Source organism: Syngnathus leptorhynchus, chromosome 19 (assembly GCF_054491065.1).
Source record: "Syngnathus leptorhynchus isolate UIUO chromosome 19, UIUO_Slep, whole genome shotgun sequence".
NCBI classification, from domain to species: domain Eukaryota; kingdom Metazoa; phylum Chordata; class Actinopteri; order Syngnathiformes; family Syngnathidae; genus Syngnathus; species Syngnathus leptorhynchus.
In genome coordinates, this window is record NC_141213.1 from 5229739 (window position 1) to 5257669 (window position 27931).

General features: G+C 40.3%; 2 protein-coding genes across 2 annotated transcripts; both read left to right on the forward strand.

Annotated features, from left to right (window-relative positions):
- The first annotated feature begins 2969 nt into the window (after positions 1-2969).
- On the forward strand, positions 2970-20872 carry reck (reversion-inducing-cysteine-rich protein with kazal motifs). Its single transcript, XM_085939506.1, has 21 exons — positions 2970-3142; positions 9037-9095; positions 10210-10284; positions 10635-10671; positions 10814-10899; positions 10975-11022; positions 11158-11191; positions 11360-11557; positions 11847-12111; positions 12742-12915; positions 13093-13305; positions 13541-13677; positions 13797-13940; positions 14103-14291; positions 14988-15110; positions 16429-16600; positions 17220-17409; positions 17688-17898; positions 17975-18048; positions 18239-18394; positions 18461-20872. The coding sequence occupies exons 1-21, from the start codon at positions 3070-3072 to the stop codon at positions 18680-18682; spliced, it is 2880 nt and encodes a 959-aa protein (XP_085795632.1). The 5' UTR covers positions 2970-3069; the 3' UTR covers positions 18683-20872.
- A 224-nt stretch (positions 20873-21096) lies between these two features.
- Positions 21097-27678, forward strand: stk17a (serine/threonine kinase 17a). The gene is made up of 7 exons (XM_085939709.1): positions 21097-21538; positions 23844-24056; positions 26320-26467; positions 26556-26682; positions 26781-26829; positions 27062-27238; positions 27339-27678. Exons 1-7 carry the CDS (start codon positions 21354-21356, stop codon positions 27676-27678), a joined length of 1239 nt encoding a protein of 412 aa, XP_085795835.1. The 5' UTR covers positions 21097-21353.
- Positions 27679-27931: the final 253 nt, after the last annotated feature.

Below are 27931 nucleotides of genomic sequence, written 5' to 3' on the forward strand. Positions count from 1 at the left end.
AGCCGCTTCTTCTTCGTTTTGCGTGACTCTCAAACAACGTTTAAATACACTGCCGCCATCTTCTGTTGGAGGGTAAGTATTGTAAAAATACCTTGTTCTGTTTTCTTCCTTATTCATTTTTTTAAATGCTAGATTAAAAGAAAAAAAAAGAAAAAACAGAGAAAAAAATATTCCAAAATGCTGAAAATTACATGAAATGGAAAAAAAAACTAAAAGTACCACTAGTAGGCAGCCCCCTTCTAAGAATCATTGCATGAATGTATGACTCTTTTAGAACAGGTTTTTAGGTTAATTAAGATTCTGTGCAGCATGAACATACTAAAAAAAACTGTAAGTACAAAACAATCGAACGTGAGGGGGCATATGCACATTAATAAACACTAAAGCGACGTCAATATACAATGGTCTTTTTTCAGCAGTGCTCATTATACCGGCTTGAACTCCAAATTATAGCTTTTGTGGCTGTCAGCAGAAGGCAACCGTGCGACCGCAATTCATCTGCAAGCAAGCACTAAACTTGCTTGTTTGGCACCACAGGCTCTGCCGTATTCATTCTCTAACGCTATGTATAGGCCCACAGCATGATAACTGTCCAATACAAACACAGAACCATTGCATTGGCAATCCCTCTTGGACAGAAAAGAAAGTAGTGGACCAGTGGTGTCCCAAATGCAAGTCATTGCATGTTTTTTCATCTAGGCTCACTGCATATTCGAATAAAATTAAAGACAGAGTTCAATTAAAAGGAAGCTCCTATGACTCAATAATTGGAATGTTTTTACTTTTTATCATAAATTGCTATATAAAATTTTTCCCACAGTATATGTTTCTTGAGAATGTGTTTTTATTCCATTTGTGGGCACATTTGGTTGACATATGGCCTCAAGGTGCACTCCACCCAACAATCATGCTCCCCACCCAAGTAATACTTTGCCCCACTATTAAAAGTACCCATGTATACAATTTTAATTAGCATTTCTGTGAAGTTTTTTTTTTTGTGACCAATCGGATTTCAGTTTACGTGCGCTCGAGTAAGCATCTGTGCTCTACTCGCACTAGATGTTTCCTCGTCAACTGCATTTTTATAAAAACAACATGTTACGCTGGCTACCCCTTCAGCTCTGTGGTTGGTGTCATTCCCTTCTATTTTGCACTGAGTAACAATGTGTCATGTTCTGTCCCACTCACATCAACGCAATCTCAGTCCAAACACTTGGAAATGAAACTAACAGCCACACGCTAAAAGGAGGATTTAGTAGGAAAACAACAGTGGACCATATGTTAGTCTCTGTCATCCATCTTTCTTGACACTCAAGCACTTTGTCCGTGTCTGTCTTCCCCCTCTCTTGTGTTGCAACAAAAAGCAAGACGGCTATGCAAAGTGTGTGTGTGCATGTGTGTGTGTGTCTGTGTGTCTGTGTGTGTAAACCAAATGCATCAACACTACTGTACAGCTAGTGTTAACATGACAGGTGTTTGCTTTGGTTTTTTCCTTTCAGCCACTTTGGCTTTCAGTCTTGAGTGTGTGACTTCTCTCCACATTCTGACACATGCTGAAAGGCCATTAATTGCTGTCTGTGGAACGTAAACAAAAAAAGTTGCTGCAATGTAGGGATGTCAGATGCAACGTCTGTCATGAAAAGCTTGGGAGGAAGGTTCCTGTGGCTCAAGCAAGCCTTTACTAGCCACGATGATGCCAGTTGAAACTCGAACCCACAGTACAAATTTGAACAATGTAGCCAAAATCAAAGTAGGATACAACTAATGTATCTTCTTTCCAAATTTATCAGAATGAATAAAATGATTTTAAAAAAAAATACAATAAATAAATTATCATAACAGTGTGTTTCTTTTGCACGGGTTAAAAAATATTGAGACATCCATCTTTATTCTATCCAATTGCAAAATCTCATGAGTGACTTCAGCAACAGGCCTAATGGAGAAACAAAATAAAGCAACAGTGAATCGTTGATCTGGTTTAAGCAGTACATCTGCCAGGACAATGAGCCTTTATGTTAAATCTGCTGCTAAAAAGAGTGCAATGGTGCAACAGGCTTCAGGGTTAGTATTGTACATTCAAGAACAAACAAGAGACTCTCTCTTCAACCGTTTTTTTTTTCTCCATTCGTTGTCTAGTTTGAGAGATGGTGACACGGACATGGTCTTTGCTGAAGCAAATTTGAATCAATATATCCATTTGAAATCACTTAGCCCCGTACAGATTTATGACATCTCTATATGAAGTCAACTCTTTCCACTAGTCATGTTTGCTGACATGATGTAGTCTCCTCACATGGAGCCAATGTGCTGACTCTAACCCTTGACATCCTCCTTACGCCGACCTTTGACCCATTACAAAAGGAGGCGTTTCATTGGACACAGATTTCCCTGCTGCTAAATTCTCTGTGCAACAAAAAGCCCCTGGGCTCAGCCGACACGGGTTTCAAGGGGGACAATGAAGCGACACACTTGGAAAGCCATTGCCCCCACCCCACTAAACTCTCCCTGTCAAATATTGTGTTCCATTCATTCCATGATGATGATATTGCGATTTTCTGAAAGTTCATTTGCTCAGATTCGAGCAACTAACTAAAAAAAGACTGCAACTAACAATTATTTTAGTCATTGATGTTTCCGTGTATTTCACCATGCATTTCAATCGAAATATTGCATCTTCAAATTGTCCAAAAAATATTAAATATATTACTGGATTGCATATTATTGTTTTTATATTATTCTTGAAAACCTAATGTGCTAAAGAAAAAAAAGAAAGGGCAGTTTTTTTTCTTTTTTGTTTTATTTATTTATCTTTTTTTTTAAGTTTAACTTTAATGGGGTGAATTATATTAATATGTCTTCATGTGTGAAAAATGGGGTGGCCCAAACTGATTCCACCCTTCTGCGCATGTCATCGAGGGAGAGAGGAGAAGGAGGAGGAGGGGGGGGGCGCATTGGAGGGGTGACTGAGAAGGAGAGCGAGGGAAGAGAAAGAGAGGTTCATGGACCATGTCACACTTTCAGTCTTCTCCATATCTTCTCGTCCACGATGCACTTTAGGATTGCAATAAGATGCGTGTGTGTTTGCAGATAATCGGCTTCCTCTTCGCCGCAAACTTTTACCTCCAGCCGCTCCAAGCTCAGGGTGAGTCTTGTTTCAATGTTCTCTATGACTTCTCCTCAAGACGGACCAAAGTCAGTTGTCAAGTTATTCCCATTCTCCGCCTATTTCCTGACATTCACTAGAGGGGGGAAAAAGATGTTTACAGTTCGAGCGGTAACTTCTTTTTCTCAAAGTTTGTTGTTGTGGATTTAGTGACAGCTGACATCCCGTTGGTCCGATCCGTATGTCCTCTATTAACTATTTACAATCCAATTTATTCTCTGAGTATGAATTATTGCATATTTAGTTTAATAGAAAATCAAATTTCCTGCTATAAAGTTCTAAGTATGTTGTAAGTACTCTACTTCTCGGGAGACTTATGTTTGAATAACGGAACTGTTTAAATAGCTGATGCTGAATTATGGCGCGACATTTGGAAGAATTCACGTAAGCATTTTTGCAGTTTTAGTTCCAAAACTTGGCGTTAAATGTCATTTTAAGAATTGCAAACAATTCTACCCTGCACGTAAAGTACGCAGTTTTGATTTCAAACAGAATAATTGCTCATTATCTATAGTGCAACACTAAAATACAGTAGCATAATAGGCGCAAGTGTTCATAAAATGAAAATTGACAAATTTTATTCCCAAAACTTTTTTTTATATAATTGGAAATTATAAAATTATACACAGATTGAATATCAACACTGTATAAAATATAAATTAAATGTGGCAATAGTTTTATACAAGCAGTTCTAAATGATTAAATGCACTTTTTTTGTGTGTCTAAAATTAAATACAACAGAACTGCACGAAACTAAAGAATATTCTCCTACGTCCAAGGGGACAAAGGCATGATATATAATATGTACATATAATTCTGTGATTTTCATGTACGAGTGGCATTACGTTGACAAGTGAAGAAAGTGAAATACTCCTTCATAACTATTTAGCGAATTAAAAAAAAGATTACAATTAAATTCTACAACTGTTCATTCCAAAAACTTCCTATTGTAATTTATTCTGGTGTCAACAACATAATTATGTGCTTGACTATTATTCTGTCCTTTCAAGTTAATTAGGCTAATTCTCTGGTACTTGTCAAGACAGACAAACACTGGGATGTGTATTGGGGCTTTAAATTGAACCTAATTCATTGCAATGGCTGGGTCAGCCATGCTCTGACATTGTTTCTTGTTATCACATTTGGAACCATTTTGGAAGGTGAGCTTCTAAACACCTTTTTGTGTTGCCAGTCTATTCGAATATAGGTCCAAATTGCATGCTTAGGGTCTCATCTACATTATTACAACATGTAGGTCTTTGAAGTGCAAGTCCACATGGGTTAAGGATGTGGATTTTCTCTGGCTATTACTTTGAATCGCTCTCATTTTTTTTTTTCATTCACACATCTGCCCCAAACATGAAAGTAAGACAGCTCTCAGATCCTCATTTGGGGTGCACATTGTCTACGATATAGAAAGGCCTCAAAATAGTAACAGAAGGTCTCTAAAAGGTACAGCTAACATCACCATATGGTTACGTGATCAACAATATCGCCTAGTCTTCCTCATTTTACGTCAGAATTCCTGGCATTTTTGTCTCGATTGTGTTTGGTGAAACGTCTTCTCCGTCATGTCTTTCATGTTGTGATTTTGTTGTGGAGGCAAGCCGTGATAGAATGCATCTGGAACCAATTTGACTCCTCAAAGCAGAAGGGGTGGAGAAGGAGGTGGAAAAAAAGGGGGGGAAGGAGAGTTGTGAACGGCTGCTCTTTTTCTTTCCGTGTCCACTGTAATCAGGAATGGGCTCCTATCCCGCAAACAAAATTATACTTTTTTGGAACATTAGATTAAAGTGGCGCTTTGGACTTGAGCTTCTTGGCCGTCTTTCACTTTAGTGATTGTTGAATTGAGTATGAAATGTTGTTTTTGCGCAGCAGGGCGACCTAGTGGTTAGCACGTCTGCTTCCCAGGCGAGAGGTTTCAATCTCTGCTCGTGCCCCTCCTGTGACGAGTTTGCATGTTCTCTCTGTGCTTGTGTTGCTTTTCTTTGTAGACTGGAGCTTGTGAATTTCAGTGTGCATTGTTGATTGTTTATTCGAACCTAATGTCGACAAGCCGTCCAGAAAATAGACGGATGTTGTTTTTCTCTTACATTGCCCAGTGAAAGTTAAATATATGGGACTTTATAGATAACTACAGGAACATGTAGCCCAAGAGGCTAGTAAAAATAAACAGTTTCCAAAATTACCTTTCAAAAAGATGTACAGGACTAATGTCTAAGACTAAAATGAAGGTGAAAGGAAAATTGTGGGACTCCCCAAAAAAATTTATGTAATATCTGCCTAATTAACCGAGAAGGAATTATTTACAAAAATGCAATATTTGTAGTGTTTGCATACGTTAGGCAATTTTGAATTCCATCTCAACTGAGAATCACTTTTATTTTTTTATTTTTTAATTAATAGGGCAACTTCTGTAAATGGGAAATTGTTTTCGGGTTGCCACTGTTGGCTTTCCATTTAAATGAGTAATTATTGAACAAAGGAAATGCCCGTCTGTGCAAATGCAATAATGACACTTCTACTACTATAAATATTAAATTGGATTTATTGAGGAGAAAATAAACATTCACATTTGGCTTGTCTTCATTATGACGGAGAGAAATACTACATTGGAACGCTGACAAGTGTTGGAAGTATCTTCTGCTTATTTCCTGTTAACCTTCCGTTATCATATTATATTATCCCAGCATCTTCAAACAGCTGTTATCATCATAAACAGATTTCTTTTTTTTTTTTATTGATCTTTAACTGTTGACAGCTGGTATGGACTCGACTAGTTGTTACTCACGAGGTCCAGATACAATAGAAGCACTAGGAATCGCTAGTGAAGTTTAGGTTTGAGGGTGATACTGGATGTAAAATTCAATGATTATTATTTTTTTCAAACTTCAACACTGACAGTTCACTTGGTAATATTTTGTATGGTCAATTTCAAGCTCCATGTTTGCAATACTGATGTAATGCTGTGGTATGAATGGGCTGTGGTCAGAGGATGACTCTTATTCATGGTGGTGTGATATGTGGCACATCAATCTTGACACTGGATGCCTGTCGTTACAGTAAACACCAAACTTGATTCCATGCCCGGTGTCTGCTCTCCTCAGCTCTTCTTTTCCCTAACTCCTTCCCAAACCTGCTAATACACCTTGCTCGTCGAAATAATCCATCGATGCTCTGTTGATGTGAATACGCGAAGAAAAACAAAAACAAATGAGCAGATCCCTAAAGAAATCAAACATCTATTTCAACTTGGTTCTTCCAAACTATGTTGACCAGATAATACCCAGCTCCTTATGGCCATTCATAATTTATCAATTCACAGGAAGTGACCTTGGACCCCATCCATTAAAATCTCTCCCCCCCTGAGAGTCTGCTGCGGATCTTAGGAATGCAGGAAACTGAATGTTAGGATAGCTTCTCTGGTGCTGCTGGCGGTATTGTGTGAAACGTGTATGTTTGTGGGACTGGGTTAATTAGTTTAGGAATTACCCTGAGAAAAACCAGAGCAAACAAAAACATTGATGCGTTCCGAAGGAAATTGAAGCTTCGTTCGCAAACCTGCTCCGAAGCTGCTCGGCGTTTTTTGTTTTTTTTAATGACTCCAACATAAAAAAGCATTGTGTGAAAATTGGCTGCATTTATGACTAGTCGTCAATTCAACTAAATTTGGACACAAGTTGCTGGAAGATCGATAATGTTAATGTGACTCCCATGCTGAGATTGAAAGACGTGGTTGATTTACAGCTTGTTTTCCCTTGTGAGTGAAATCTTTTGTCATTGTTGTTTGGAGCCCACCGCCTCCACCCCATGCAGATTTGTTTTTCACTCACACTCACCCCTAAATATACACACTCAGATAACCCACAGTGATTTGGATAAACCCCACAGTTGGACCACATGTTTCCCCTGCAGAGATGTCAGAGCTCATGCTGGTATCACTTTTAATCTGTGATTAAGATGTTAGGTAAATATTAAAGCGTTGGATTACGGGCCGGCAAAAATCCACTTTTATTTTTTTTATTTTTTTTTATGAACAGTGTGAGGTCAGCCACAAGCACTGGCTTTCATTGCGCAATGAATGTAACGTCATGTAAAGTGTCGCTTGTTCTTAGTACGCCGAAGCAAAATGGGGCCAGCGCTCATTAGCAGCAGGCGAGAGGCCTCATATTTTATGTGACTGAATGGCCTCTATCATTCCTGCTAGATGTTATTTGCTATTGTTTGAGCAAGCAGTTATGTACTCTCAGTTGTGGTATCAAAAATATTCTTTTGTTTCAGAAACATCGCCAATACAATACAAAAGCCAAGGTCAGTGAAAGAGCAGAAGTTGTTCGGCTCTAAAAAAAAAAAAAAAATGTGCTGAGTAACCGAATTCTTTACAGTATCATAAAAGTTTTGCGTGACAGAGATGTAACAAAGGATGCTGTTGAATATTTTCAGAATGAGAGTCTAAAAAAAAGATACTTTGCAGCAACTTAAAAAAATATACTAGGCTAATTCAAACCTTAAATTTGGAATATTTGTACATAAAGTATATAATTATATGGATATAATTAAAAAAGATATGAAATTGACATTAAATCTAAGTGAAAGTATAATTTCGTGTAATATAAAGACAAGCGACTATTTTGACGTATGCTTCTTCCGTTCATTCTATTTCACTTCAAATTTCTTCTTTCCTTTCCTTGATTCCTTCCTTCCCTTCTGACCGACCTTATTGTCTTTCTTTTCCTTCCTTGTACGTATGTATACTCATTTCTTTTGTCGTTGTCCACCCGAGCAGTAATGATAAAAAAAAATACTTTCAACGAATAATGCAATCGTTTCACTCTTCCTGATTTGATTTTGAACACTATATCTCCAATTCTGCCGACCACATTTTTATGATCCAATAGTTATCTTTGAAACAGCTGCAAGCATCTTTCAAGCCAATCCTTAAAGACTTAGAACGCATACTGTGCTCTTTTGCTTTAAATCACACACTGTACACTCAAATCACATTCAGTGGTCGTCTGCTCTTCCTTAAAGCATCAAAGACGACCGGACCTGCTGATGGAATCCAGAATCCCCCGTGTCAAGCAGCTGAGGACACACCAACATTATTCTCCCCCCCGCTTTCCAATCCACATAAACCCAGCCCCAAGTGTGCTTATCCATACACATAGACACACTGATAAGTGGCTGTGATGGTTTCTGTCAATGTCTTGCCTGTCAAGTACACTCAATTTCTTTTATGTCTTTTAACGCTTGCCAGAATTGGTCATTTTAAATGAGAAGGTAACAAAAGGGTCATGATAGTGACCGGAACTGGGAAATAAATCAGCGTACCGTCTGTGATCAACTTCACAGGTTGTTAGGAAAGTTTCACCTGTAACTGCACACGATCAGCTAAACGTCCAATTTAGTCCAACATCACGACGACGTTAAAAGTGTTTGGCCGCATCGAGCAGGCTGGAAAGGTTTGCCAAGACATTTACTGGAACCCTGGGCCGTGCTGTGGTTTGGACCTCACTTGCCACAAAACACACCCTTACTTGCTTCTGTTTGTTTGTTTATGAATGACAACAGCTGCAACGGGTGATACGTAAAAAACAACCCATCAAGTATAACAGCAAACAATAATAATCGGGAACATTTCTTTTTTTTTTCCTAGTATTTAATGCAAATAAATTTAGGTCAGATTAATCAACGGAATAATCGATAGAATAATCAATTCTAAAAAAATATCGATAGTAAGGTACATGAGCCAAACATGATGAAAAAGTCAAGGAAATCAAGCACCTGTCTGTAAATAAAGCACTAAGCTCCAGTTATGCTGTCAAAATATTCCGATTGTAAATACAAAGTCTGCGTTGCGTGTTTGTTTGCAGATCCCTCCTGTTGCCACCATGCTGCTGAGTTCTCCCCTTGCAAAGAAGCTTGTGATCAGGTATGAATTTACACACACACACACACACACACACACACACACACACACACACACACACACACACACACACACACACTAATCCATTCCTCAGCCCGTCTGTTGGCCCGTGAAAAGAGGCTTTTGAACGGGAAGGGGTGGTGAGTTGTTTTTTTGTGTGTGTGTGTGTTTTTACACTTTGAAGTACAGCGTAAAACTTCTCTCTCACCCTGCTTCAATTAGGAGCAGGTGACACAATGTCCCATTCTGAATCCACCACCGTGGCCTCCTTAACAAAACAGGACATGATGAAATGAAGTCCAAAGAAAGCTTTTTTTTCTTTTCTTTTCTTTTTTTCTTACAACAACCAGCAAATAGGCCAAGTCTAATTCATGCTCTTGAAGTAGAAGCATTGAGGAGGGGATGCATGTTTTAGGAAACGGCACAAAAGGGAGAAGAAATAGATGAGGATCAAAAAGATGAAGGACGATGGACTTTATACAAGTGGAGTCACCTCTCAATGTTCGCAAGAGTTGTGTGTCCATATGTGTGTTCTGGGGCGGGATTTTTGTGCTAGGCATCAGACTTGATTGTTTTGGACTGAAATAAAAACCTTGTGATGCTCGCCTTTGATGCCATGTTGCATTATCATCTCGACATTTTTTTTTTTTCCTTAGACACGCACTGAGATTGGCTCTACCCAATTGCGGTTCAACTATTTTTGCTTTTTTTTGCTACAAACAGTCAAATATACTTTGCTATATTTTCAACACATGATGATCACATTGCCATCTTCCAGGTTTATTTTCCTCCCATTTATTTCCAGCACCACAGGCAGTGTTTGTTTTTCATGTCATTTCTAATAACTACTCTTCTTGGAAAAGAACTAACTTAAGCCCAATATGATGCGCATGTGTGAAACTTACATCATTCTTGGCAGTGCTTGCATTCTTCCAGTGTATATGTCGCATAACACCGAAAATGGTGACGTGCCTATGTGTGCCGTTGTGAATTCATCGAGTAGTTACAGTAAAAGCGATCCTGGATTGGATACTAAAAGCCATTCTGAGCCACTGTTAATTAAAATTTGAAAACAATTTGCATAAAATGTAATCTTGTAACACTTCTTTTCCTGCAGCTCGCCACTATAAAGAGTGAGTCTCGTTTGAAGCATCTCCTGCAGAGGTTGCCAAGTTACTGTCCAGAGTCAATGGTGAGTAAAGCCAACCAATTGATTTTGGGGATGAAAGACATGTTCACTGCAGAAATAAAACTAATAAGATAAGCAGAGCTGCAGTATTAGCGCAAATTAGTTTACATTTAGCATTTAACCAGAACATGATTGATGACGGTGGACAGGAAGGGTGGTAATGGAGGTTATGACTCAAGGAAAAAGAATGATTCTTAAGTCTGTTTATACAAGGACTCATGGCCCCGTTGCACTACGACATGTCATAACACATCAGACGTCCTTCAACAGCTTAAAGCTGTATTTCAGAATGGACACACTGTTAAAACATTACAACATTAATATTTCTTAAGATCTATTTGTATTTTCCGTAGAATGAGCTCTGGGTTTGCATCAACTCTACACTTCCAGGTAAGATCATTTTTTAAATACAATGAAATGTATTTTTACTTTGAATAGAGTATGAGCAGTTTTAGAATGGCTAACTGCTTGATTTCACATCATTAAAATGAGTAAATATGTTATCTTTCGAAACGGTTTGATTTGTTTTTAGGAGTATCAAGGAAGTCAGACAGCTGGGTAGGGCTCGGTTGCTGTGAGCTCGCTATCTCATCTGAGTGCCGCAGGGAATGCAGACAGGTATGTAGGATTGTAAATAAATCGTGTCTAAACTTTATTTTGCAGATATAATGTTATCCTGTTTTCTCTTTACAGGCATCATCCAAAAATGACCTAACTAAAGTTTGCAAAAAAATCACAGAGGTAAGTCGAGGTTTATGCCAGTTTCAATTTGGGAAATTTACAATCCAACTTGTTGTTTTCTTAACTTCCTCAGAATTTTTCTTACCTATGTAGCTGTCAGTGCACTTTCTTAACAGCATTTTTTTTGTGTTGCAGAATCCTTTACACAGCTGTATCACCAAAAATGAAAGTAGGTTACCAATGTTGGCTACGAACAAAAGGCCCACATTATTAATTTTACGTAACATTCACCAGTGAAACATAATTGCATCTTTATTAAGTACTTTCTTGTGACTGTTATAAAAATATGTGAATTAAAGCTATTCAACTACAGCATTGTTTGCTTGTGGTCTTCTAGTGGGCTCCACATGTTGCAGCTATGCGGGGCGTCACACCACTTGTAGGGAATACTGTCAGGCCATCTTCAGGACGGACTCAACCCCCACCGTGTCTCAAATCAATGCCGTCAAAGAGTATTGTCAGAGCCACAGTGCTCAGCTGCTCAGCTGCGTCAGCAATTTCACCAAGTCCTACCCCATTCGGAGCCCTATAGACAGTAAGTCAACACTATCTGACTCACGTGACTTCATCCAAAAAAGATTTGTTGTATGTTCCGTATGAAAAAAAAAAAAATCGTGAAATACCCTAAGGTACCTGGAGGAGGTCCAAGCATATTTCAAGTGGGGCAGTGCCCCAACAGTCCATTCTGTAGCTCCACCAGTGACTTCACCCTAATGGTGTTTCCACCTTATTGTGTAATTCAAATCACAGAATACATTAGGAAATGGATATGACCAGATTATTTCATCTTTAATGTACCAACTAATCAATCGCCTCACCTCCAGGTCTGTACTGCTGCGACCGAGCAGAGGCTCCCCACTGCCAAGTGGCTTGCCGGCGGATCCTTCGTACCTTGAGCACAGAGCATGAGATCATGGAGGGCTTGATCGACGAGTGCGGTTCCCAACCTCTTCCCCAAGATCCCATGTGGCAGTGCTTTTTGGGAAGTGCCCATCCCCCATCCCCAACTGAAAAAGAAGTCCCACATCCTGCCAAAATGGACTGTGCCAAACTGCACTGCTGCTCCAAAGCCAACACCTCACTCTGCAGGTACCGCCACATATTAACCGATACTCTTTATTTAACCTTGAATTGTAACCAAAGGACATTTCAAAACGCAACTGTGGATAAGAAACTATTTGGCCAGGAAAACAAATAAGCAGGATAATATTGTTTGTAATTTAAGTGTCGATTTGTTGCAGAATATCATCCAAACCCTGTTGTGCATTCTTTCCCGTTTGGTTCTTTGCTCTGCTTCGTCTTGTGCTTTGCTTAATGTTTACCAGACTCTGTCGCATGATTCCAACAGTAGTAACGGCAGGCAGTTAATGGCTAACAAACAAACAAGCCGCCTGCGCTTGGGTGGGCAGGCTATTGCCGAAAGGTTTTAGGTTTTTGGAATAGAAACGACGGTATCTCGATATTGCACGAGGGTGGACGACTGTTATGTCATACAAGGTGTAAACCACGCATAAACATTTGCGATCATTGTTGGCCCAAACTGGGAGGGAAAGAAAATTACTCCGCAGGATTATCAGTCGAGATAATCGCACAACCGATAATCGGAGTCGGTGAACGTTTAAAGCCTCAAATTTTATTCGGTCGGATACATTGTATTTTCCATGTTTCTGTAGATATGATCATTTGCTTATTCTAATTCACATCTCTTTGCGCTGACAGGGACATGTGTCAAGAAATTAGCACAAATTGGGGAAGCCAGACGTGGCAAGACTTTGACCAGCTGTGTGAGTACAACCCAGGGGAGACAGAGCTGATCAACTGCCTGGCCGATGTCAGAGAGCCCTGCCAGTTAGGCTGCAAGGATCTCTCCTATTGCACCAACTTCAACAATAGGTCTGACTCACAAAAACTCGGCTAATCTTCATACAAATACACAAACCGTTGCTCAAGATAAACAAAGCTTGATGGAACACACCCAAACTTTCTAAATTGAAGCTACTTCTGCTTTGAAGCACCAATTAGCTGACTCTGTTGAGACCGGCGGACGCCTTCTATTATCTCTATCCGCAGGCCGACAGAGCTGTTTCGCAGCTGTAACATCCAGTCAGACCAGGGAGCTATGAATGACATCAAGCTGTGGTCCAATGGAACAATCAAGATGCCTTTTATGAACATTCCCGTGCTAGACATCAGGAAGTGTCTGCCGGATATGTGGAAGGCAGTTGCTTGCTCTCTGCAGATCAAACCCTGTCATAGCAAGTCCAGAGGGAGCGTCATATGCAAGTAAGTCTAGTCTAGTAGGTCTCAGTTATGTTTCTATTCAATCATGACCATTCTTACCTTAGTAACAAAAGAATATTTGATACAACAATCTTCATATTGTGCAACGGGGACAGTATCTCTTCAAATCAGAAGTCTGTTGACTCCACTAAGGAGACACATATTGTTTTAGAAAAAAAGTCTCTGTATCTGTATTCTCATGTGTTGTTGACGCTGAAATAAGATTTCTTGGTTTTAGGTCAGATTGTGTAGAAATCCTGACCCAGTGTGGGGACAGAAAACGTTTCCACGAGGGACAAACTCCTGAGAGGATATGTGAACTTCTGTCGCCCATCGATGACCCTGAACGCTGCATTCCCCTCCGCAGATACCTCAGTGAGTGACAATTCTACAGTACAGGAGAAAAAGCTATCGAGGGTCGGCTTGACTATGTCTAGTTCAGCAAACGCACCATCACCCAAACGTATATGAATTGTGTTTATCTTCTCCATCAGCCCCGAGTTCTCTGGGAAACAGCGTTGTCGAAGAGGTCATCCATCCATGCAACCCTAACCCTTGCCCGAGCAACCACTTATGTCAGGTCAACAGGAAGGGTTGCCTTGATGACTTCAACTGTCAACCATTTCTCTGTGTGCCAGGTAGGACCACATCTGAACAGAGGTATCCAGAAAATGGAAGTCTGTTTCTGCACCTGCGGCTAAAGCCAAACTGTGGCTGGGTTTTCGCTTTCTCGACCTGGATACCTCTGATTCTGAATATATTCTGCCGAACAATGTGCCTACAAGTTTGTCCGTTTTCAGGATGCAAACTCGGTGAAGCTTCAGACTTTCTGGTGCAGCAGGACGCTCGCTTACAAGTGCCGACTCGCAACGGTCCGGCCGGATGTTATGAGGTCTGCACTTGTGGTACCAGTGGGCGCCTAGAGAACTGTGTGGAGATGCCTTGTGTGGACACCAACAAGGCTTGCATTGTCGGAGGACAGAAGATGAGTGAGTACCGCTGAATGAACGTTGTCTTCGTGGGGTGTTCTTTTTTAAACATCAAGGAGTTAATCGGAAGACTTATTATGTCAAATTGCCTGTGGGAGATAATGTCACAAGAAGTGTGTTCCACTGTATGAAATTTTGGGAACGCTGCTCTAAACCACAAAAAGAACTTCCTCGGTAATTCCAAGCATACTTTTAAGGAGGAATAACCGATATGTTGCTGGGAATTGAGAGAAATTACGGGTAGGGTTTTATTGTATGCTCTTAAAATAATATGCTGTGATCCTCACACTGTCATGTAAAATGTTGTGGTTTTTAGAGCAGCAGGTCTGCGGCACGTTTGTGGTTCCCGTTTTTTCCACTTTAGGTATTGTGTGCCAGCCATTGTTTTACGTTTGGTTGAAATTAAAGTTGTTCGCTTTCCTTGTCTCTTGTATCTGAGGTCATTTTTATGTCGTACCCTCGCTAATCTTTAACCGCCGGCATGTTCAACGAGTAACCTTGAGGGGGAATGAAAGATCTGTACGTCACACAATCTGAATCATCCAAGTAAAAAGTAGCCTTCCCATTCTTGATTCGTTTCTATCGTTATTTGTACTCATTCCATTGTAGCGACGTCATGTACTCTTCAACTGTTTAAGTTGCCTGTGTGTTGTGTGATGCGTGTTTGTGTGTCTGTGTGGTTTGTGTCTTCGCCAGATCACGGGGTATCTTATAGGCTAGACTGTGACACCTGCTACTGCTTTGCTGGCCACCCCATCTGCTCTGACAGAGAATGTCTCAACATTGAAAGCTCAGATGACGACCGTCTACATTATACTGGTCTGTCTGCTTGTATGAGAGGTTTTCCGGATGTTTAATCATACACAATGTTCTACATCTCTCTGTCATCATCATTTCTCAATATCATCTATTAGTTTGTTAAGGGGGTAATCGGAATTATATGAAAACCAGGCCAAGGTTTTATTGGGGCAACAGAGGTTTAACAGAGGTTTAAATATTTGTGAGCGCTTCTCTGTGAAGTTTGTTTGTTCACTGGTTCCTCAGCTTGACAACAGATACTCTGATATCCCACACATTCATAAACATAGAGAATATGTTTGGTTCTCCTGTCCAAAGCACTGACTCAAGATTTCTATCAGGTCTTCCTCATGTTTCTCAGTTCACTATCGTCTACATAAGGTAGTCTTCATTACAAATTGTCACTCACTACTTCCAGATGGAGGTAAAAAAAATATATAACATCATCAAGACAAGAAGTTGAAAACATAGGTCAAACTCATATCAGAGTTTGGCTCGAGGCACATGTGCTTCCAATTAACCTAACAGACAGGTAAAGAAGCTCATTTACCTGTCGGTTGATTTGAAGCACCTAAAGTCAACGTACGGCAGGGTTTTTTCTTTCTGGATCTGGATTTGACACGTCTGGCTGAAAAGCTACGGCAACATGCTGCTTCTTGGCCAACGTGCCAAATGTGTTCAGCAATGTGAAATTGATATTCAGTGAGTATCTTATTAAAGGACACTTCATTATCAAGTCACATACTTGGTCGATGGACAGTATTGATGTCTGATGTCGATACTTTGTCCGAGCCCTGCTAAACAAACCGAAAACAAAATGTTCTCATCTGCAAAAATGTGTTTGCCTTCTGCCCATCATCCCGTAGCGGTCAATGGTAATCCCTCATTCTGTAAATACACTTGCATCTGGGAAAACAAACCAAGCTTGGCTTGAAAAGATCTATTCAGACAGCTATGATAACATTTTGCCGATGCATAAATTTAGAATACGGGTAACCTCAACAAACTTTCCTAGACTTGTCCCTTCTTGCTGTGTGAGATCTAACATATGGATTCTTGAATTTACAGCCAACAACGTACACAAGCGGTAGTACTAATTAAAGTTAGCGATACTAATGTTACGTAATCTTTTGGGAATATGGGAAGGAAAAACCAAGGCCAGAGCCGAGAGTCGAAAGGTCCGAATCGTCAAGCAGACATGCTACGTAACTGCCAGACCATATGCGCTCATGTACTGTCTAATTGTAATTGAAATAGGTAATCTGATAATAGCATTTGCCCAATCTAGTTAGATCCAGTCAAGGCTAACTGACTTCTTGCCTCCCCTGTCTTTGCTCAGGTCTTCCGTGCAACTGTCCAGACCACTTCATCCCAGTGTGCGCTAGCAACGGCCGCACGTATCCAAGTGCCTGTGTGGCTCGCTGTATCGGTTTCACGGACGGTCAGTTTGTGTTTGGCCAGTGCCGTTTCACTAATCCTTGCGCCAGTAAACCCTGCCAGCGAAACCAGAGGTTGGTACAACTGCTGTCTATTCCGAGCTAAAATGCAGCCACTCATGACAGTGACAAATAGATTAAACCTCACAGTTAAAGACAAACCTACTATTATGACATCTATGGCATTATCCGCTTTTTTGAATTTCATATGTTGTGTAAAGTTAAAATGTCCGCTCAAAGCTGAGGGTTTTCAGTTGAAGCATCAATGTGGTCTGGAAAACATTCTTCATAAAAATTCACCACCCTCATGCCGGTTTACCACTTTCATTCACACCCCATGATCTCTCTGATCCCTTTCAAAAAAAAAATCCCTAAAGTCTTTTTCCTGGCACACCGATCAAAGGAACATGCATGCAGTCATCACTGCATGATTGAATGGATTGGATTGAAGAAAGTCACAAACATGCACATACGCTAGCATGCACTGCTCTAAACAGTTTTCTTTGACTTTATGAGTGTACACACTCGCCACGTAAAAACATTTTTTGTTTGATCATAAATTATTTGCTGTTTTCTTTGGTTGCGTAACATGGTTTATTTGCATGTTACGTGAAGCAACCAGGATGACGCTATTTGTTTGTCTCACTATTTCTCTACATGGAATTCCTGAAAACGATTCAAACTGTATTTGTAGGTGCATCCCGAAATATCAAGTTTGCCTGAGCGACTTGTCGGACTGCCCGCAGTACGAATGCGTCGGCCGGCAGTTGGCCTGTGACAAGAACAGCGTGGAGCCTGTCTGCGATACTGACGGTGTCATTCATGCCAGTCTGTGCCAGCTACAGCAAGCTGGGAAAACTCTTGCCTATATGGGCCACTGTCAGGTGAGAGAAGAACCACAGACATTTCTCCTCCTTCTAAGAAACACCGTCATTTAAAGACCTCTTGAGATTGAGGCCTCAAACTAGGCGGCAGATTTCATAGTTCCATTAACCACAACAAGTCGTCCAGGTCTTGAAGGAGCAAAGCAGCCCCAGTGAAAATAAAACTGACCATTATTATCCTAGCAAACTCTGTAAACATCTTTTCTATTTGATGTAATTAGGTCGTTGTACGTAATGTTTTGGTCACCAGTGATTTAATTTGAGGTATTTGTTTTTAGGACTCCTGCAAGAGCCGGGAACAAGTTTGCGGCCACAACGGCGAGACCTATAATACGGTGTGTGAGGCCTACTCAGACCGGGTGGCTCTCGACTATAAGGGACAATGTCAAGCCGTGGGGGTCGCGTCTGGCACGGCAGCTGAGTCTGCCTGCAGTCTTATTATCTGTCCACGTCTTTCACCTCCGGGCTGCCAGCCTGTCACACCCCCAGGTGAGTCATTCAACTCCTTGCCTGTGTATAAGACTTTTTGTGTGTGTGATGAAGGCATCATAACATCCTTTTTCAGGAGCCTGCTGCCCAATCTGTGCCAGTATGCTGCAGGTCCTCTGGAACAAAGAACAAATGAACACATTCTCTAAGGTTTGGATACATGCTACAAGCACGATTGTATTGCTTTATGATCCTCCGTACCGTACTTTTCCTCCACCTTGTGCAATCTACTAGTATGTACAATTTAAAAACAAGATTTTGAGAAGTTTTGATCCATTATTTAAAGTTTGCACAAGTCGCATGTTCCGATTATTGTTTGACCTCGTACTTGTTTTTACAGCTAAATAAGAACCAGCCAGTGTCAGTGCACGATGTCCTTCAAATCCTACGACTTCACGTGTCCGTCCCACAGTGTGATGTCTTTGGCTACCTCAGTATTTATCACGAGCTTGTGATCCTCATTGCTCCTGTGGATCAGTCTCCGACGCCTCTGCAGGTAACGCATCAACTTATTCACCGCTACCGTACAAAAATAAAATCATATCAAATGCATATTTTCCAGATTGAAGCCTGCAGTAAAGAAGCGGAGAAGATTGATTCTCTTATCAACTACGCTAGTCCAACACTCATCTCCCACGTTCCCCTCTCTGCTCTCGTTGCCTCTGAGACCAAAACATCTTCCGTCAATTCCTCAGGGGAAGCTCGATTTTCGCCTCTGCACCCCGTCCTGTGCTTTTTTTTGAGTCTCTTTATGGCTACAGCCTTGAATCCCCAACTGCTGTAAATACTCCCTGTTATAATTTGCCATCTTTGCAGAAGGAAGCCACGGCGGCACCTTCGGACAATCGTAATAATTGACTCGCCAGCGTGTAAAACAATCAAGGTGGAAAAGCTTTTAATTTGAAAAGCTTTGTACATACAGTATTATGAGTGGCTCACTTTATTTCCCTACGCTATGGTGTGAATAGGCGAGCTTGTGATTACAATGTTCGTAACGTCACCTGCTGTGGCATCTTGGTGCCAAAGAATTATGTTAAAATGTGTGGAGGAGATTTGTTGAAGCAGGTGATGGCTCTGTCTAATAGAAAAGTAGTGCTTTGCCACTGATTTTGTGTGTGTATGTTTATGGAGCATCTGGCTTCAAATGATCAGTATTAAATCCCAGCAGCAAGCTCTTCTCTGACATTAATTTGGTCAGACTTGTATTCGCCATTGGGGTCTATGTAAGCCTTTTTACGTGTGTACTCTTTAACGCTCATACACACGTCAGACTGTTTGTTGTCGATACGTCCGGATTTTGTTGTACCAGCAGTGCCAGCAATCAATCAAAACGTTCATTGATTAGCTTTTGAATCCCTTAGCAGTTCACCATAGTTTCACAAAATATTTACTGAAATTGCTTCTTGTAAATCGGACCATAGTTGCGTCACTACAGCTTTGCACATTCACGTAATGTTTCAAGTGCTTTATATAGACCGATTGCAAATTTTGATGTATTCAGTATTAGATTTGAACTTTTCGAATTTTCTTTGGGGCTATGAAGGTTTGCGACACATACATGACACTAATGGGTTGTGGAATAAAAAAAAAGAGGCAAATTTGATCTGGAATCACAGATGACATAATACAGTCTGATTTACTGATGAATTATATTTTCTCTATTTTGTTCTTAAGATTTTAGGTTAAGGTGGGATCCCCCTTTGTTTTTTGTATAAGGCCAGTCGCTCTTAAGTGTCAAGTATTAAAAGGGAATTCACCCATTTGTACATTTACAGTATAAAGTTGAAGCCATCTAATAACAAGACAATCAGCTTCTTGCTACCTATACTCCTCTTGGGGTAGAGAAGACTTGCACTGTATGCCTTGCATAATAGTGTCTTATGAAGTATTATCACTAATGCAATATCATTTTTTTTTGGTAAGAAAGTTCTCTATATTTGATAAGTATCTGAAAACGTTTAAAATATCTATCATGTGTGCCGTGTTTTGAAATAAATAGATGTTATTTTTGTGCATGATGATGTAAGGAAGTGATTTTTAATTTCTTTGTGTTGTGTCTATTTGCATTATCTAACTACCTGTACAGCACACATGTCTCAGACTTTACCAGTATTACTGTGCGATGCGGATTAGTTCAGGGTACAAAGGAGAATTAGAGCCACAACGAAGAGAAGAAAGTAAAATGATTGTTCAAACTAAATAAAATGTATGAGAATAAAGTTAGGAGAATTTTGTCATAGGTCGATATTTTCAAATAAAGTTGTATACTTGTGGGAGTAAAACCATAATTTTTTTTCGAATGAATGTACAAAATTCCCATTTTACAACTTTAATCTTCTAATATTAAGATTTGACACATTATTTTGAATTTAATGTTCAAATATTTCCAATTAATTCTCACAGTTGTATAAATGATTTTTTATATATATTCCTGCATAACAGGTAAATTTCACCTGACTTCTACACGTATCATTGTTTGTATGTATGTATGTATGTATGTATGTATGTATGTATGTATGTATGTATGTATGTATGTATGTATGTATGTATGTATGTATGTATGTATGTCAAAGTCAAAGTCAAAGTCCGCTTTATTGTCAATTTCTTCACATGCCAGGCACACAAAGAGATCGAAATTACGTTTCCCACCGTCCCACGGTGACATACTGTATGTATGTATGTATGTATGTATGTATGTATGTATCTGTCTATTATTATTTTTAACGTCGTGTGTTATAACTGAATGTGAATTGTTCATGTCAATATTGATTCCTTTATAAATATAATGTTTGTATATGCATTGATTCCCTTCCAACAAAGGGATGGATCTAAAAGTCTTTCCATATTTGACGTGACATTTCAAGACTGAAAGACTAAAATTGTTGCAATTAAGATGTGAAAATTGAAATGGATGTAATGTGGCAGAACAGCATGGCTCTGTCTAAAATTGAAAACATAATAAAGATGAGAAAAATTGATGGTCCGGTTTGTTTTATGATTTTGCATGCATTTTAAATGGACATTATACAAATGCAAAATGATCAGTTTGTTTGATTTTACAATACAACAAGTTTGCTGTTCAGAAAATAATCATTTACTAGCTATAAAGTAATACTGCCTCCTTTGCTAAATCTGATAGGTTACTCAACCTGTCAATCAAATCGTTTCCATGGTTACCGCAAGCTCTCAACCCGAGGAGAGTCAGTTGACAACTGCTCGCTGAGCCAAACGGACTGATAACTCCAGCACGATGAGATGCTTCGATGCCTTTTTTTTATTTTATTTTTTGACTAAACATTGCAATTAACTTAAAATTGTTCCTTAGGACACATGTTTACTTGCTTTTTTTCGCGTCTTTTGCTGATTCAGAAAGTTTAAGTTCTGCGCGAGTGATTTGACAGGAGTTGAAAGTGACCACTTTTGATATAATTAACATTTTCATTTTCAAGGACGCCATGATCCCCGAATGTCCAAGTGCCGTTGTGGAGACGGTCGATAGGACCAAATACCAGCACAGTCCGCCGGCCGAACGGATCCAAAGCACAATCGTTGGAGGCTTGTTGAACCAAATTACAAGTGTTATCAAGAACGAACCTTTCAACGACCATTACACCATTATACCTGGCAAAGAGCTTGGAAGGTAAGACTGCCCTCTGGCCATTTGATTTGGATCAATTCCCCAATAATAATCATTTAAAACCCGTTCATGCAAATTGAATGAAACTTGCAAAGGGTGTGATTTCTTTCCGATGATAGCTATACAATGGAAAAAGTACATTTCTATCTCTGTCGTGGTCACTTTTGGCTCATTAAAATCCATATTATTTGTGTCTATTATTATTTGTATATGTGCAATGTTTTTTTTTTTAATTAATCTTTTTGAACATGGAAGTAATTTCATGTCGCCTACATTTTATGATGATTGCATTTCAATGGTGCAATTGAATGGCTCCAGTAGCACTCCAGGTTCCTCAATGCAATGTTTGAATCAGTGTCAACATGTTTGCTTGTTGTGTTTTATATTTTGAACAGCTAACATCATTTTGTGATGTGCGCACGCATGGCTACCATAAGTGCAACAGCTGCACAAGGACTACAAAACAATGCTCATGCCAAACCATATTTATCTGACCTCTATGCATCTGCAGTCTTGTGGGTTTTTTTTTCCCCTGCCACTTTTTAACTGTTGTTAGTAAGAATATAAAATATATTAACCCCTGTGAGACTCAGTGGTAGACTCAGTTGTCACCAGAACCCTCCTCCCCCTTCAAAGCACTTCAAAATAGATTAAATCCTGAAAGTATTGATTGATTTCATTATGTTTCCATTCTTCACTGTGGGTGGTCTGTCACCAGATTAAAAAAAAAAGAACTCCTGATTATTGGATTACAGTTTAGTGAAATGAATTCCTGTACATATTTCAGTTCTTCTGGGTAATGATCATTAATGAAGTCACAAGGCCTGCGTGAAATATTCTTTCGTAATCACCCACACTGACTTTAGTCACAGTGTTGGTGTGAATTGACTTTTTTTTTCAGAAGTGTCTGCTCACCTCGGTGTAACCTTTCAGATAAGATTTGTTGGCTGAGTTCAAGTTAAATCAGCCACCAGTCAGTCTCTTCTTTGAATAGTCGTAAGACTGATTTGAGTGCTTGTGCGGGCGGGCGCGTGTCTGGCTTTGCATCGTATGACCTGACATTGTGACACAGCTTAACGACATAATCAAAATCAAAAGGTTACATTGATCTGCAGTGCCCGAGCACTTCGCATACTACGGCATTGTAGTCAGCAAGTCATCTGACACAAATTCAAATTCTAATATTTGATGTCGCCAAAGACCACGGAATTGTCAACACTATTTTTGCAAGTATCGTTATTCCCTATAAATTAGTAATGTTGGTCAACTGGATGAATTCCTGAGAGGGAAATAATGCCGTTTTTATGACGGTTACGATTTTAGTCAGACTTTTTGGTACGGATTAATCCCGAAAACCGTGGTTCCACTGAACATTTTCAGATACATACTGTAAGCGTAATATCATAAAAGTCAAAAGTCTTTCAACAAAAACCAAATTGGTAAATCAATTGGGTCAAATTTTCAAGCACTTTTTTGGGGGGGATCACAGCCACTCGTGATAATTTACAATTCTATTGACTCCCCTGACTTCTTTCCTCAAGTCTTCCCTACGACCCTCACCAGATGGTTACCGAGCTGGGCTTGAGGATGTAGTTTAAGCTAATACTCTGCCCCTGCAGTGGAGTCCCAGATGGCCTGTGGCCAAGCTCATTCCGTAGAGTCTGCAAATGTGAGGCTACAATGGAATTCCATATGGTTAAGACACAAAGCTTTTTTTCCTGGGCGCGTATTAGCTCATGTGCTACTCACTAGACTAAGCTTTTGAGTGATTGCGCCTGCAACTTATCTGCTCCAAACACGTAAGACAATATAATAGCGGTCACATGCGTTTTTATTTTATAGGCACAAAATTAAATTTGGAGAAAGTCAAATTAAGATTACCTGGAGAGTTAAATGCATGGGACTTGCTGCCATGCTCACAAATCAATTTGAACATTTTATATCAGCTTAGTTTACACACACATATAGAAAACCAAAGCCACCGGGGTGTAGTCTGTTAGTGAAGCTGCTGGCTTTAGAAATGTGCTGACACGGCTTCAGAACAGGCTGTGGTCATCCAGGATGGTTTCTAAAGAGCAGGCCTGGTCTCCCAAACCACTCAGCGGTGTATATCTGCTGTTTCCAGTTGTCGTGACACCAAAAACGGACCACTGCCTACCGTCACTGGAGTAGCAAAAATTTCAGCTTTTATGTTGGGGTTTTAGCAAAATACCACTTTTATTTTTCAGACTCAAGAAATTGGGCACATGACAAATGACACTGGGTGAAAGTACTGGGAAAAAAAATGTCTCTGTCTTTTTGTCCACAGGGGAAAATTTGCTGTGGTTCGAAAGTGCGTGAAGAAATGTTCCGGTCAAGAATACGCCGCAAAGTTTATGAGGAAGAGGCGAAAAGGGAAGGACTGCCGTATGGAGATCATCCACGAGATTGCCGTGCTTGAGCTAGCTACGGACAGTCGACGTGTGGTTAGTCTTCATCAGGTCTATGAAATGGCCTCTGAGATGGTGCTGGTCCTGGAATTGTAAGTATCTAGTCTAAAAAATACGCCACTTCTACGAAAAGATGAGTAAAACCTGAAAACATGGTACAAAATACTAAACATCTGGACAAGACTGGAACGAGCTGACTGGTAAACAGAAGGAACAGGGTTGACAAGAGCTGGTGGACAACCGGGAATACCTTAAACAAAACTTCATCTCGTCAAAATAACGTCGATGCAACACAGGACGTAAAAAACTGTTTTGATTCCAAGCACCAATTAGTGGTTTGGTCTTAGAAATGTCAACAATACTAACTGGGCTAGATTTGATTTGGTCCAGCTAACACAAGCTATTTCAACAATGCATCCAGCGCCATCAGCAACACGCACACACACACATGCAACACACACATGCAACACACACACACACACACACACACACACACACACACACACACACACACACACACACACATAGCATCTTGCTGAGTGTAGTAAGTAGATTCACCCGTTGTCAATGATCTCATCTCACTGGACGTGTCAGGGCAATGCTTGACCTGGTTCCCATGGAGAGAAAGAAAGTGTGTTTATATTTGTGTACGTGTGTGTGTCTTTTAATGGTCCATGCCGCCAAAGAAGGTCCCGTCTTTTTTTTTTTTTTTTTTTTTTCTCTTTCTCCCTCCCTCCCTCCCTCCCTTTTCATGTCATTTTCATTTTGTCTACTCACCAACGCACACATGCGCAAATTGGGGTCGAAGGGTGTTCACAACATTGAGGGCAGCTACTAAATTAGATGGTATTGACCTACAATGGATCTGTTTCTGTGACCTCTACGTATGCATGACATCACTCCGATGACACCAACTTATATGGAGCGTCAAGATTTGCGCTGTCCTCTCTCTGGCTGACATTGACTATTTGTCAAGAAATAAATGTTTATATATATATATATATATATATATATATATATATATATATATATATATATATATATATATATATATATATATATATATATATATATATATAAATATATATAAATAAATAAAAGTTAAGCACCTGTGGCTAAAGCTAAACTCCGGAAAGATTGACGTTGAGATTCATGCTAGCTGAACTCCAGTTCTGATGATAACGGCAAGTGCACGTGACTTGCAAAAGCATGGCCCCTCGCCCAGAGAAAGAGTGAGGTCACGTGAGCGGAAAAAAAAAAAAAAACAGCAGCCTGACAGTTCAAATCTACTTGTCAATAGTCTCCATAGCAGATTTTCCAGGCCAACTAAATCTGAATTTTGGCATCGTCCCAACACCCACGTTTCGGGATTGGTGGATATTCTCCGAGTGACAACCAAAAATCGAATCAACTCCGCAATGAAACTTTGCGGGGCCTCTGAGTGTATGAACGTGACCTGGCATCAAGAGGCAACACGCGGGCAGTGGGCCAGTCAGCTTTTGGTTGCTTTTGTTACCTACTGTGGGGTAGCTGCTAACTCTATTGTTCATTCTACGTATAATCATTTTAATTGAGTCTTTCATAGTTCAGCATTTTGCTTCTGTGGAAAAAGCGAGCAAGCATGCAGGCGGCACGTTTTGAGTATTTGCCGCTTTGATTATGCTTGATTGGGAAATTTCATTCCAGTTGAGGAATTAATGAGGTCTGTGTCCCATTGGGGAAAAAAAGTATGACAGGGAGAGGTGGGTCCGTTTCTCTTTTGGTCAATGGATATTTTGTTTGAAGACAAGAAAAATTATTATATTTTCAAAATAAAAGCCGTATGGTCGTTTTTACATTGCCATTTTTGAAGTCTTTTTTTCAAAAAACGTTTTTCTTGTGACCTTGACTAAATCCAAACATACCTTCCACTTCCTCCAACCGTTACCTTCCTCAGAGATAGAGCCTATTTCAAGGGCACCCTAAGGGGATCCATCGTCTATTTCTGACTAACCTGCCCCTATTTCCTTTTTTCACTCATTGTCAATTTGCGGTTATCACAAAATAGGAAATTAACAGTGTCTTAGGTGATTACCGTATTTTTCTAACCATAAGGTGCATCGAGTTACAAGGCGCATTTCCGGATATTGAGGCAATCTTGTGCAGCAAATAAATCAAATTCAACTTCAATTCATCATCCAAACATGATTATAAGACTCACTGTTGACTTTTGAGAAATTGAATGATTTTTTGTGCACCTTATGAAGTGAAAATTACGATACACGGTGCGCATCAAGTTTTGTCATATCAGCCGGTAAGAATGTTCTGTCATCATATCGGTGGATGTTTACATCATCTGCTTGTTTCTCCAACCAGTGCTGCGGGAGGAGAAATTTTCAACCAGTGTGTGTCAGATCAGGAAGACGAGAGTTTCAGTGAAAATGATGTGAAGAGGCTGCTAAGACAGATCCTGCAAGGAGTCGCCTTTTTACATCAAAGGAACGTTGTCCATCTTGACCTGAAGGTCTGTGGATCAAGCCGTACGAAATTCATTTTTCTGGCCAGATATATGCGGCGAGTCTAACATTTGACCTTGTGTGGGTTTTCGTCAGCCTCAGAACATCCTTCTGACCTGCAACTCTCCTCTGGGTGACATTAAGATTGTGGACTTTGGTCTGTCCCGTATCGTCAGCAGCCACCAGGAGCTTCGGGAAATTATGGGAACTCCTGAGTACGTTGGTGAGTAGGAGTTCCTCTTCTCAACCACATTGATTATTATATGACTAGAATTTATATTAGATTATTAGTGCTAACTTTTTTTTGTTACTCTTCTACAGCTCCAGAGATTCTAAATTATGAGCCCATAAGCACGGCGACAGATATGTGGTGAGGAAAAAAAAAAATCAGGACACATTTGGTTTTAAATGTTCCACTAAATAGTCCACATCAAAAAATATTCTGTGGTTGATGTCTTAAAGGTTGTAAGATCACAATGCCGTTAGAACATTTTGTTGAAGCAAAAATCAAGAACTCTCCATTGTTTTGAGTACATGGACAAAACCATGGAAAAAGACCAAGCGTTTTTTTCTCACCGTTGTTGTCCTTGTCCCGCGTTTAGGAGCATAGGTGTTTTGACCTACGTGATGCTGACGGGCCTGTCTCCCTTCCTGGGCAAAGACAAGCAGGAGACCTTTCTCAATATCTCCCAGATGAATGTTAGCTACGATGAGGAGGAGCTCCAGGAACTGGACCAAGCCGTGTCCTTCATCCAGACTTTGCTGTGTAAACAGCCACAGTCAGTCCAAATCCTTTTTGTTTTCCCCCCTTATTATTTGTAACATTTTAAATTCAGGGGTATCGAATGTATTCCCAAACAGCTTTTTATTTGCGTTTAGGGATCGAGCCACAGCCGAGGAGTGTCTCCAGCACCCGTGGCTTCAAACCGAAGAGCCTCAGGAGACAGAAGTCCAGGATGCATCCAGCACAAGCAGCGGTAGCCCGGAAAGTCCCGTCACGACTACGACTTGCACAAACCGAGTCGACGAGGAGGCGGACGAAGGTCCGCTGACGGAGGACCTGATCGTCATGGCCGCCTACACCCTGGGCCAGTGCCGCCAGTCGTCCGTCGCCGAGAAGGACCCCTTGGTCCCCGAGAAGAAGGGCAACTCTAAACGCTTCAGATTTGAGGAGCCCTTCAATGTCCTGCAGGAGGTCCCTGGGGAGTTCATCTACTGAAATGGCACCCATGAAAGGGCTGTTAATATTCAGGGCTTCTGTCATGCCCTTATTTTGATTTCGACTTTGGTTTGTTTTTGTCATTTATTTCCTTGTGTACATCAATATTTGTTGGAAGGTTATTGTTTCCACCTGATCTTGTCAGCCGGCCGCACCCAATTGCGTCTTCCAATCAGCTCCCTCGGCCATTTTGTGCCTTCTCCAGGTGGTTGTCATCCTCCCGTCATTTTGTTTGTCTTTAGTTCCCTGCTTT

What these genes read in the sequence shown, in the direction of transcription:
- stk17a (XM_085939709.1), top strand. Translation starts at nt 21,354, where the DNA reads ATGATCCCCGAATGTCCAAGTGCCGTTGTGGAGACGGTCGATAGGACC. An exon ending in GGGAACTCCTGAGTACGTTG is followed by an intron (nt 26,683 to 26,780) that starts GTGAGTAGGAGT and finishes ACTCTTCTACAG; the next exon opens with CTCCAGAGATTCTAAATTAT. An exon ending in TTGCTGTGTAAACAGCCACA is followed by an intron (nt 27,239 to 27,338) that starts GTCAGTCCAAAT and finishes ATTTGCGTTTAG; the next exon opens with GGATCGAGCCACAGCCGAGG.
- reck (XM_085939506.1), top strand. Translation starts at nt 3,070, where the DNA reads ATGCGTGTGTGTTTGCAGATAATCGGCTTCCTCTTCGCCGCAAACTTT. An exon ending in GCAAAGAAGCTTGTGATCAG is followed by an intron (nt 9,096 to 10,209) that starts GTATGAATTTAC and finishes CTTTTCCTGCAG; the next exon opens with CTCGCCACTATAAAGAGTGA. An exon ending in TGTCGGAGGACAGAAGATGA is followed by an intron (nt 14,292 to 14,987) that starts GTGAGTACCGCT and finishes TGTCTTCGCCAG; the next exon opens with ATCACGGGGTATCTTATAGG.